Genomic DNA, 12,365 nt, shown 5'->3' on the forward strand with positions numbered 1-12,365 from the left:
ATACTTGTCGCCAAACCCACTGGCTTCATGTCATCTATAAGACCCTGCTAGGTAAAGTCCCCCTTATCTCAGCTCGCTGGTCACCATAGCATCACCCACCTGTAGCACGCGCTCCAGCAGGTATATCTCTCTGGTCACCCCCAAAACCAATTCTTTCTTTGACCGCCTCTCCTTCCAGTTCTCTGCTGCCAATGACTGGCCTAATTTTCCACCTGTACCTTTAGATCAAGCCAGAACGAATGGGGGGCAGATGGTGAATAGTCCATTTCAGTTGCTATAGGCCTATCAGGTTTGAAAATAATACATTGGTATTAGAATATATTAAAATTGAAAAGGATTACATTGTATCATATTATGTTCTGTGAATCTTTGAGCATTTTCCAGCTATCAATGAAGTGCAGAAGGCACATCGTTTTCTGTAAAAGTGAACGAGGCCACTGGCCACAATGTAATATAGGTTTCGATACAAATGACTATTAGGCTACTTAGATTGACATTTTATTATTTTATGAAGCCATTTGCTTTACATGCGTGCTCCTTTTATTGATTGCCACTTTTATCCAAGCATTTTCATAATTTGACCACCCGTCTTTCGATAGGTTATCATATTCAGGTTACGTTAGCGATTTATGACTGATCCAATTATTTGGAGGAAACTCAACCATGTTTGTATTCACTTTTTTTTCATTTGCTGCTGTTTAGGTCCATGCTAAATGTGATTTACAATACAAGATTTCAATAATATAAAGACAACATCCATGGTAAAGAACAACCCTGTCCAGAAGTGTTTGGATAATGCGTTGTGTCATTCTGAGATACACTTTGTAGCCTACTCTGGAACTCAACTTGTTTCGTTTTTTACTGTGTGCATTAAGGCCTTTACGTGTCATTTATACTTATACTGTGAAATAATTGTATTTTGTACATACATCCAGATATTCAGCTCGTTTGTGCGGTGATGTTTATTTTTGTATGGCTGTGGACCGGTCGATGTTATCGGGACTACAGCCTATTACGGCCAGTCTTACATCGTTGGATAACAAAAGTAGGCTGTAATGATCAGTATAAAACTAAAACTGTGCGGTTTTCTGTCAATTTATACAGCTTGTGTCATAACGGAAGGTCCAAGGTTGAATGAATTTGCATTCAGGGATGGACCATGGCATCTGGGCACAATGCGGACGCAGTGGCAGATAAGATCCACATTTTATTACCATGTGTAGACACAACACATCTTGATCCGATAGCAATCCACGATGACAACCACATGTTAATGCAAAGTGTAAATCATGGCTTTTGTTATCTGTTTATGCCTTGTGACAGAGTATGATGCATCTGGTGGAACATCTGTCAAATACATCTGCTTATGTCAAGATAAACAGGATTTATCATATCATCCTAACTTGGGGCAGAGTGGGAAAGGGGCTAAGGTGTTAATCTTACATATAGATACAAGCAGACCATGAAAGCTTATTTCCTGTTGGATCAACAGAAATCAACGTTTGAGTGTGTGTTATTGATATTGGACATAAGACATATTCAGCTTCATAAGTTAAATTTTAAAAAGCTATAAAAAATGTGCACCCCAGTTTCAATTTTTTAAGAGGATCCATGTTATTAAGTTTCTGTATATCAATTATTCATAAAAGCAATTGAAGCATGGCAACGCAACACCATTTTAGCATATTTCTAGTAACAAGCCTACATTTCAAATTAAAGTTAATAATTATAACATCTAAACCTCTGTATATTTTTTTCCTGTTCCCTTTTCCAGTTTGAACATGAATATCAATTACAGTGTCATATGCTCCTGTTTTTTTTGTCAAGCTTATTTAAAAAAAGCATCAGCTTTAATGTAAGATTTCTTAATGGCTTTGTTACATGATAGAAAGCCTTTATTTGGGCTTCAGTTTGTGTCACCAAGACGTCAGACATGTACAACATTTTTCTCCTTCCTATTTACAAACACATCCACAAATCTGTTTAAATACATCATCCTATGAATGAGGATAGAGTGCTTTTTTTGTGTTCACTGGACGGTGTAGGCAAATTATGCTAAAGCCTTTCAGTCAACGTAAGTGTGTAACGCAAGAACGCAGTTAGTCAAAATGGCTTCCCTGTGTAGTTGTGACACCTTACAAATTTTAGGCTGCAAATTCTGCAATGCAATCCTGCAGGACAGCCAATTTGCGTAGCTAATTGCGTTGCATACTTACATAGGCTATACATTTGCCTTAACTGTGCTTCCATCCTTGGCTCAGTCAAAGCGTTGGAGATTGAGGGCCCAAGCTAGATTGCTAATATACAACCATATGTTCACAAATGCTTAGAAAACATAATTGACTAAATTACAGTATACAAAACATGACAAGCCAGTCAATTATTATTTTTAGACAATTACATTTAAAAAAAACTATACAAAAAGACAAGTCAAACCCTACTGTTACAGTTGTGCTGTGAGACTTGGCAATGCTGATTCCAAAGCCATTTGTGTGTTTTTATTTATCTGTGCAAGTATCCCGCACCTCCGCAGCGAATGGTTGGGAGAGGTGATGGTCAGTGAACAGTCTCATCTTTCCATAGAGAGGTAGTGTCTTGTCAGATGAAACGCTCCTGGTCAGCTCGTGGTCTTACCCGACCAGGTGATAGGTCAACCAGTACATGAATATGGGCTGGGCGGCTGCGATGGACATGGTCAGGTACATCCTCAGCTGGTTCCTGGCCCTGTGGATCAACACGCCTTGGGCTGCTGCCTCAGACAGGAGCTTTAGTCTCAATGTGCGGATCTGAAGAGAGGACCAAGGGAGGGAGCAAAAATGTAGCTTGTAAACCTGAGTGCAGTAGTCAAGGCACTGGCAGGATTAAATTAGATTCTAAAGTTAGCTCTTCCTGCTACTCACCATGAAGATGAAGATGGATATACAGCACCACAGCAGCGTTAGGTAATAACCCGTTCGACCAAATAGTAACCCTGCCACGACCCCTACAATCATCCTGCACACACAAGGGAGTCCTTCACAATTCATCCGAGTAGTCAATGTGTCATCATGTCTATACAACTTTTTGTTTTTGTTTTTAAATCAGACGACATCAAAGTTGAAAGACAGGAAAATCCAGAACCACAAAGTCATACTAATCATGTCAGAGAGCGAGAGACCATCCGTACCCCACATATTTGTATCCGGAGAAGGCCACAAGGTCGATGGTGGTGAGGTCTGTGTTGACTGTGACCAGGTAGAGACTGAGGAGGACAGCCAGCACCTCCATGATGAGCCACACCAGGGCCGAGCTGGCCTGCATGCCCAGGATCTCAGGGGTAAACCTAGAGACAGACAGGAGGTTGAGATAGATACAAGTTTCAGGATACTATTTATACAGAAAACTGGGAAGAAAGTTGCAAAAAAGTGAGTGGAAGTGGACCACCTTTACCTGTTCTGTGTTCCAAGTGCTAACCCAGACACCAGGATGTATGTGATGAAACCCATTGCTGCAAAACAACATAAAAAAAACAATAGGCTAGTCGTGAGTCTTATTAGTTTGGTTCAGTCAGGGTGGTAGACCTGACCAAATCTCCTTTACCTGGAATGTACAAGTCAGGAGCGTTGATATCAAAGCGTGGAGCCACTGGGGTGTCCTGTTGGTAGCTCACTTCCCAGTTCTAAAACAAAAAAACAAACAAAAACATACATCTTCTTTAGTCACCCAGTCAATGAGTGTCATCCTAGGGCGTAAGTTTGGTAGCTTGGTAGCTCGGAATCTGGACATGGACACAAGCAATATGAACAGATGGCGACCAGATCTTACCTGGTGCATGTAGGGGAAGACGAGCAGTCCGAGTTTCTTGCCCACGTAAACTGTGTCCACAGCAAAGTAATACTTCAGTTTGGAGATGGGGAGGAAACGATCCAGCTGTAGATTAAATGGAGAAAAACCAAGATGATTTAGCCTTTCTTAATGTTGCTACTTACTAACTGGTACCACAACTAATTACCATCAGTACCATGAGTCTTACATTTTTGTCTACCAAGTCTTTGCCCTGGCTGGCCAGGCTGCTTCCGTACGCCATGGCCAAGTTGGACATGGGGTCTGAGAGGAGGGTCTGGCCGGGGTAGCCCATCGCCCCAACACCCTGGCCCGGGAACCCAGCGGGCTCCACCCCCGGCGCTGCGCTGGTGTCGTCAAACAGCTGGCTGGGATCTGTTCTGTCCTTTGACGTGTTCCTCATCCTCAATTTGGGATCTATTACACAAGAGGAGGACAAAACCACATTCTGGTCAGTGGAGTGGGGGATACAGACTGCAAGTACTGCGCAACACATGCATGCATCGTTAATAGCTGTGATGTTATGTGAAGTTGTAAGATGACAAACATGGCAATCTTCCAATGCATTTGAAGGACCAACATTTTTTTTTGCTGCAAAAGAAGGAGCTATGCAGTGCACTTTGACACGTAGCAGCAAATAGCCTGGCCGAATCAGACAGTGCCAATAATGGGGTCTTTTCACTCCATGTGTAAGACAAACCCTGCTCTCAGTCATAAATTCTGGGTGTGTTTTATCCCCTGAGGACAGAATGGTCCCATCATCACACACTAAGCAGAAGGACATCCTTACGTCACCCCAGCCTCTTCCTATCAATTTATGCTTTGTCCTTCTTTCACAGACATTCATTGGCCTGCACTGTAGACTAATCGTATTATTAATGCTTAACAACAGGATCCCTTGAGATTAGGAACCTCCTTCTCAAGGAGAGATATCTGGCTAGAAGTCAGCCAGAACAAGTAGGCTCTATTTCAAAATGGACCAAAGAAACATTCAAACAAGGACACATTTATAGATCGTCGCTTGTGGTCTACTGTCGAGCTGGGTCGATAAACCCAAAAATTAACCAAACCAAGGATTTATCTAGGACATTTTACTGATATCGATAATAATGATAATTAGCTTTGTGATGTTTAATGAAATAAGTCTGCTAATATGGGCTATTGCTAACTGGGCAAATTGTACAATATTACAAGCAGTAGTAGTAGTTTTAAAGGGTCATATAAAAAACTGGTGCACACTAATGTCTAAGTTATCATTCAATTCATCATTATCGTGACAATTGAGTAAATTTACAGTGATAATCACCCAGCTCTAGTCTACTGTGTCAAAAAAGCTTAAAAGCCTATAGGCCTAAATAATTAAATACAATGTTGGTTATGCAGCAGAAGCACATGTCTTAATATCTGTAATTCTATTTCTGACATTTTCATGGGTAGGCCTATTGTTTCCTATCCTTTACAAAATCAGTAAGTTTACCATGGTGCTCTTAGCCCTTCTCATGACTCCAATTACATTCCATTACAGTGGTGATAAAGTGTTGCAAAGAAAAATTAACTTTTTGTCCCGAATACAAAGGTGTTATGATTGGTGCAAATCCAACACAACACATCAATTACTGAGTACCACTCTTCATTTTTTTCAAGCATGGTGGTGGCTGCATCATGTTATTGGTAACAGAATACAGCTATAAGCACAGTCAAAATCCCAGAGGAAAACCTGGTTCAGTCTGCTTTCCAACAAACACTTGGAGACAAATTCACCTTTCAGCAGGACAATGACCTAAAACACAAGGCCAAACCAACACTGGAGATGCTTACCAAGACAACATTGAATGTTCCGGAGTGGACTAGTTACAGTTTTGACTTAAATCGGCTTGAAAATCTATGGCAAGACTTGAAAATGTCTGTCTAGCAATAATCAACAAGCAACTTGACAGAGCTTGAAAAATGTTAAAAAGAATAAATGGGCAAATATTGCACAATCCAGATGTGAAAAGCGCAAAGATTTACCCCATAAGACTCACAGCTGTAATCACCACCAAAGGTGCTTTTACAAAGTATTGACTCAGGGGTGTGAATAGTTAATGTCAATCACGTATTTCTGTATTTCATTTCCCGAGTGGCGCAGCTTTCTAAGGCAATGCATCTCAGTGCAATATATATACAGTACCGGTCAAATGTTTTAGAACACCTACTCCTTCAAGGGTTTGTCTGTATTTTTACTATTTTCTACATTGTAGAATAATAATGAAGACATATTATTATTATTAAGACATAAAAACTATGAATTAACACATATGGAATCCTGTAGTGACCAACAAAAAAGTGTTAAACAAATCCAAATATATTTTATATTTGAGATTCTTCAAAATAGCCACCCTATGCCTTCATGACAACTTTTGACAGAGACAACGAGTGAGAATTTAGGATATAACACAAAATGTGGAACAAGTCAAGGGGTGCTAAATTACTAAAAAATGTAATGTATGAATACTTCCTGAAGGTGGCTACTGTAGCTCTATTTTGGGAACAAGTTCTGATTGGACACTGGGCGGAGACCAACAAGAACCGAACGTTAGCTTACGTAACCAGAGGCAGTCCCATGACCCGATTTAGAAGCAATGCAATGCGGGCAGTACGTAAAGGCTTGATACAAGAAAACGTAACTCGAGAGAGCGAATAGCGCGACCATCTAACGTAAACCTGAATAATGTAGCCCGAAACTGATCAGACATGTTTCAGGTTCTCTGTCTACATACAATATGAAAACCTATTTGGTGATATTATCTAATGTGGCTAACCACGAGCAAGCTAGCTAACTTAGTATTGTGCAACATGGTGTCAGCTAGCTATATTAGCAAGAAATTTGCTTTTATGATTGATAAAGATATGACAAAAAAATAGTTGTCTAGATACATTTGCCAGGTGGTTAGTTTTGGTTTGATGAGCAGAAATGGAGTGGGTTAGCTTACTAGCTAGTTATTAGCATGCCGGTTAACTAGCTAGCATACGTTAGCTTGATTTCTCGGTCAAAAAGCAAGACATCTTACCAATCCTTTGACCAAGTAACTTACACTGTGTGAACCCACTTTGGGTTGCTGTGTAATCCATGTCCATCAATTATTACAGGTAATTTGGGATATCGTCTCTAAAAACGCTGATATGAAACCATTCAATAGACTTCTACAAAATGTGTACACAGCCACACCCATGTGTCAACTGGCCAATGATATTATCATACAACTAAAAAAAATGACAAAGGCGTTCCTGGTAAAATGTGGACCAATCGAAATAATCACTATAATTATTTACTTACGCAGGGAGGACAACTCCGTGAAATCTTTTTCGTTGTTAGTTACAGCACATAACACTATGTTAACTTTAGTACTTTACACCAATGATTTTCACCTATATTTTTGCCACATTACATCTCCTGCACAGTCATGTGCAGCTGTATTTCATTCTTAGCAGGACTATTTAGATTCCAATCAGGTTATGATATAGAGTGGGAAAGTGAATCTGTTTCTAATGGGCAATGGTGTTCTAATGTCTTGCTGCGTTCCAATGAGGTATCCTGCACGTTTTCAATTTAAGTCAACATTTTCTATTACTGCTCAGTTGAAATTACTTCACATTTAGGTAGCCAATGTAATGGTTTGTTTGCCAGTGCATGTCTAGATAGCACAACCTGAATTATGCCTCCAACAGTGAAGTTTCAGTCCGCTAGGTGCATCTCTACAGCATGGACATATCTCTGGACATCCCCACGTGAACATCCCCATGCATGCGCCTTATAAAAATATGACGTTCAATATTGCACCATCCCATTCTCTGGGCTCTGTCTGCAATCATAACCAGTAGTATCTAATATAATAATAATAATAATATATGCCATTTAGCAGACGCTTTTATCCAAAGCGACTTACAGTCATGTGTGCATACATTCTACGTATGGGTGGTCCCGGGAATCGAACCCACTACCCTGGCGTTACAAGCGCCATGCTCTACCAACTGAGCTACAGAAGGACTATCTAACAGGAATAATGAAACATAGAATAATAATAGATGTCTGGTGAGTATTTGAATTATGTATCAGCACTGGAGTCTTTGCCACTCAAAATATATTTTTATTCAAATACTTTCACATTAATTTCGTCACTCAAAATCTGCCAACGCATATTCTGTGGGAGGGGTTAATATGTATTAAAAATAATTGTACATGATTTATATGAATTGGGTCATGAACATATGAACTTTGAAATGAACAAGGGAGAGGTTAAACATAGGCTAAGTCTGACATAATATTATTCCCAAACTTAACAATAACTCTGTTGCAGTGGTTTTAGGTCGTCTCAGTATAAACTATTCCCTCCATCGCAACACTGCTGCCCAGTCGAAGAGCTTGTGATCTCCACGCAGCACCACGCGCCTTCGGAAAAGCAGCCCTCAGCTTCAGAAGATAACCTTCTGGAGGCATGCAACCATAGTCATTATACCCTTAATGTAGGCCTTTTTGTCTACTAGCCAAATAGTGCAGAGCATGCATGATGCTTGCAACATATCATTCCAACGTATGTGTACGTTTAATTCCTCGTTCAGTCAGTCAGTATGTCATCCATTGTCATTTGTCTGAGTTACAACAGGAACTAAATCAAAGAGAATAGAACAGTCTTAACCATTTGTTTATGTAAATCTAAATTCTCCAAAGTTCTTTAGCCTACCATTTTAATAATTCAATGTTTAATTTAGGCCTATCCAAATAACTAAAAACAGGCCTTCCCCTTGTAGGAATTGCAATTTAGGCTTTCATTTTGGGTACTGGTGTCTTGCCGAATACTTTTACAACTCTATTTGTGTTTTATAACTGTTGTGAACGGATCTGCTTGTCCGAAGCACCCTAACACAGGCGGGAGGCATAAAATGAATTGACCAGAGGCAGTGGTTGTGGTTCCTTTTATTTTGTATCGTTTACTACATGGGTCTTCTTTCACCCAACAAAATAACTCCAGTACAGGGAACATCCAATGCTGACAACACCAGTGTAATGAAACAAATAAAAATGAACTAAGCCGTTGACCAAAATGCCAGTGGCCAAAAAGGGAACGCAACAAACGGCTACTCCTGTCTTAGGCTGTCGTCTACACATAAGTTGCAGGGGGAACGCTTCTCTCTACCTAAAGCCTGCCTAGGTTAACGGAGAGACAGGGTGGCCAGTCACAGAAGCGTCCTCTGAGATAGGCAAAATAACTAAATAAACGACATCCCCACCTATATAGAGGAAGACACAAAGCAATTAGTGGGCCCAGCTGTGTACTAATTGGCTTTCCAATAAATACCTATCCCCCGAGGATGGTGCTGTCATTTCATCTTCCTCCGCCTGGTCACTGAACTCTCACACTGTTTTTACTATAGGGATCCCCTTAAAAAGAGACCCCAGCTTATAGGCCTCTAAATACATTTGAAACAAAATAGTTGATGATGCACGTGCAGTGGCTGATAGGGAAAACATATCTTGCAATAAGAATAGGCTATCTGGCAGAGTTACTCCACATCAAGAATTCCATTTGGCGAAAGGCTCGGCATGTGCATACTCAGCCTGACTGGCTCTCGTTCAGGCAAATTAGAAATAAGTGCACTCACGCTATGCGGAAGGCTAAAGTGAGTTACTTTAAGACCTGGAGAATAAACCCTCCTCCTCACAGCTGCCACATGTCCCTAAATGTTGATAATGTGGTTGTTACTGACAAGGAGCACATGGCTGAGCTCTTTAATCACAACTTAATTAAGCCAGGATTCATATTTGAGTCAACCATGCCTCCTTGCCCATCCAACATTTCCTCATCTCCCAGCCCTTCTAATGTGACTTGCCCCAATGCTACTCTCTCTTTTCCCCCTGCCCCACTACAACGTTTCTCCCTGCAGACGGTCACTGAGTCTGAGGTGCTAAAGGAGCTCCTTAAACTTCACCCCAAAAAAACATCTGGTTCAGATGGTTTAGAGATCCTTTCTTCTTTATGGTTGCAGCCCCTATTATCGCCGAGCTTATCTCTGACCTTTTTAACCTCTCTCTCTTCTCTGCGCAGGTTCCTACTGCTTGGAAGGCAGCCACAGTGCGTCCTTTATTTAAAGGAGGAGATCAAGCTGATCCTAACTGTTAGAAGCTAATTTTATAATATATAATAATAATAATATATAATAATATAATAATATATGCCATTTAGCAGACGCTTTTATCCAAAGCGACTTACAGTCATGTGTGCATACATTCTACGTATGGGTGGTCCCGGGGATCGAACCCACTACCCTGGCGTTACAAGCGCCATGCTCTACCAACTGAGCTACAGAAGGACCACATATATATATATATATTATTTATATTTTGCCCTGTTTACCGAAAGTTTACCGAAAGTGTTGGAAAAACTTGTCAATACTCAACTGATTGGCTTTCTTGATGTCTGTAGTATTCTCTCCGGTATGCAATCTGGTTTCCGCTCAGGTTATGGATGTGTCACTGAAACCTTAAAGGTCCTAAATGATGTCACCATTGTCCTTGATTCTAAGCAATGTTGTGCTGCTATTTTTTTACTTGGCTGCCAGGTTGTGTTGCTACTGTGTTGTTGTCATGTGTTGCTACCATGCTGTATTGTCATGTCTTGCTGCCATGCTGTGTTGTTGTCTTAGGTCTCTCTTTATGTAGTGTTGTGGGGTCTCTTGTCGTGATGTGTTTTGTCCTATATTTAAAAAATATATCCCAGCCCCTGTCCCCGCAGGAGGCCTTTTGCCTTTTGCTAAGAATTTGTTATTAACTTTCTTGCCTAGTTAAATAAAGGTTAAAAAAATTAAAATAAAGTCTTCTTCCTTCTCACACAAGTAATTTGCAGAAGGCCCAAGACTATACTCCGCCATCTACTGGTATATCATCGCTATTGAATGCAGTTCTAAAACAAGCTCTAGACTTTTATTTTGGAAATTAAACTGGAAGCTGCAGAGAAACTCTAACGTCTGGGCTAGAGTTGCTTGATTTACGAACTAACTTTGACTAGCTACGTTCGGTGCATGTCCTTTGCAGATTTTTTATTTATTTATTTTATTTCACCTTTATTTTACCAGGTAGGTAAGTTGAGAACAAGTTCTCATTTACTATTGCGACCTGGCCAAGATAAAGCAAAGCAGTTCGACACATACAACAATACATTTACATTTACATTTAAGTCATTTAGCAGACGCTCTTATCCAGAGCGACTTATAGTGCATCTAAATCTTTTAAGGGGGGTGAGAAGGATTACTTTATCCTATCCTAGGTATTCCTTAAAGAGGTGGGGTTTCAGGTGTCTCCGGAAGGTGGTGATTGACTCCGCTGTCCTGGCATCGTGAGGGAGTGTGTTCCACCATTGGGGAGCCAGAGCAGCGAACAGTTTTGACTGGGCTGAGCGGGAACTGTACTTCCTCAGTGGTAGGGAGGCGAGCAGGCCAGAGGTGGATGAACGCAGTGCCCTTGTTTGGGTGTAGGGCCTGATCAGAGCCTGGAGGTACTGAGGTGCCGTTCCCCTCACAGCTCCGTAGGCAAGCACCATGGTCTTGTAGCGGATGCGAGGTTCAACTGGAAGCCAGTGGAGAGAGCGGAGGAGCGGGGTGACGTGAGAGAACTTGGGAAGGTTGAACACCAGACGGGCTGCGGCGTTCTGGATGAGTTGTAGGGGTTTAATGGCACAGGCAGGGAGCCCAGCCAACAGCGAGTTGCAGTAATCCAGACGGGAGATGACAAGTGCCTGGATTAGGACCTGCGCCGCTTCCTGTGTGAGGCAGGGTCGTACTCTGCGGATGTTGTAGAGCATGAACCTACAGGAACGGGCCACCGCCTTGATGTTAGTTGAGAACGACAGGGTGTTGTCCAGGATCACGCCAAGGTTCTTAGCGCTCTGGGAGGAGGACACAATGGAGTTGTCAACCGTGATGGCGAGATCATGGAACGGGCAGTCCTTCCCCGGGAGGAAGAGCAGCTCCGTCTTGCCGAGGTTCAGCTTGAGGTGGTGATCCGTCATCCACACTGATATGTCTGCCAGACATGCAGAGATGCGATTCGCCACCTGGTCATCAGAAGGGGGAAAGAGTTACAATACAGAGTTACACATGGGGTAAAACAAACATACAGTCAATAATACAGTAAAAAAATAAGTATATATATGGGGCGGCAGCGTATATGGGGCGGCAGCGTAGCCTAGTGGTTACAGCGTTGGACTAGTAACCGGGAGGTTGCTAGTTCAAACCCCCGAGCTGACAAGGTACAAATCTGTCGTTCTGCCCCTGAACAGGCAGGCTGTTCCCAGGCCGTCATTGAAAATAAGAATATGTTCTTAACTGACTTGCCTGGTTAAATAAAAAATATATATATATATACAATGTGAGCAAGTGAGGTGAGATAAGGGAGGTAAAGGCAAAAAAAAGGCCATGGTGGTGAAGTAAATACAATATCGCAAGTAAAACACTGGAATGGTTGATTTGCAGTGGAAGAATGTGCAAAGATAGAAATAATGGGGTGCAAA

General features: G+C 41.4%; 1 protein-coding gene across 2 annotated transcripts; it reads right to left on the reverse strand.

Annotated features, from left to right (window-relative positions):
• Nucleotides 1–663: 663 nt before the first annotated feature.
• LOC118397169 (protein YIF1B-like) lies at nucleotides 664–7,061 on the reverse strand. Of its 2 annotated transcripts, none has more exons than XM_035791677.2 (8): nucleotides 6,897–7,061; nucleotides 4,013–4,239; nucleotides 3,805–3,909; nucleotides 3,580–3,658; nucleotides 3,430–3,487; nucleotides 3,167–3,322; nucleotides 2,901–2,994; nucleotides 664–2,786 (listed from the first exon to the last, which is right to left on the reverse strand). In XM_035791677.2, the coding sequence occupies exons 1-8, from the start codon at nucleotides 6,937–6,939 to the stop codon at nucleotides 2,631–2,633; spliced, it is 918 nt and encodes a 305-aa protein (XP_035647570.1). In that variant the 5' UTR covers nucleotides 6,940–7,061; the 3' UTR covers nucleotides 664–2,630. The 2 variants fall into 2 exon arrangements, with proteins under 2 accessions (XP_035647570.1, XP_035647569.1); XM_035791676.2 differs by having other exon boundaries at nucleotides 6,873–7,041.
• Nucleotides 7,062–12,365: the final 5,304 nt, after the last annotated feature.

This window comes from Oncorhynchus keta, chromosome 18 (assembly GCF_023373465.1).
Source record: "Oncorhynchus keta strain PuntledgeMale-10-30-2019 chromosome 18, Oket_V2, whole genome shotgun sequence".
Taxonomy (NCBI): Eukaryota; Metazoa; Chordata; class Actinopteri; order Salmoniformes; family Salmonidae; genus Oncorhynchus; species Oncorhynchus keta.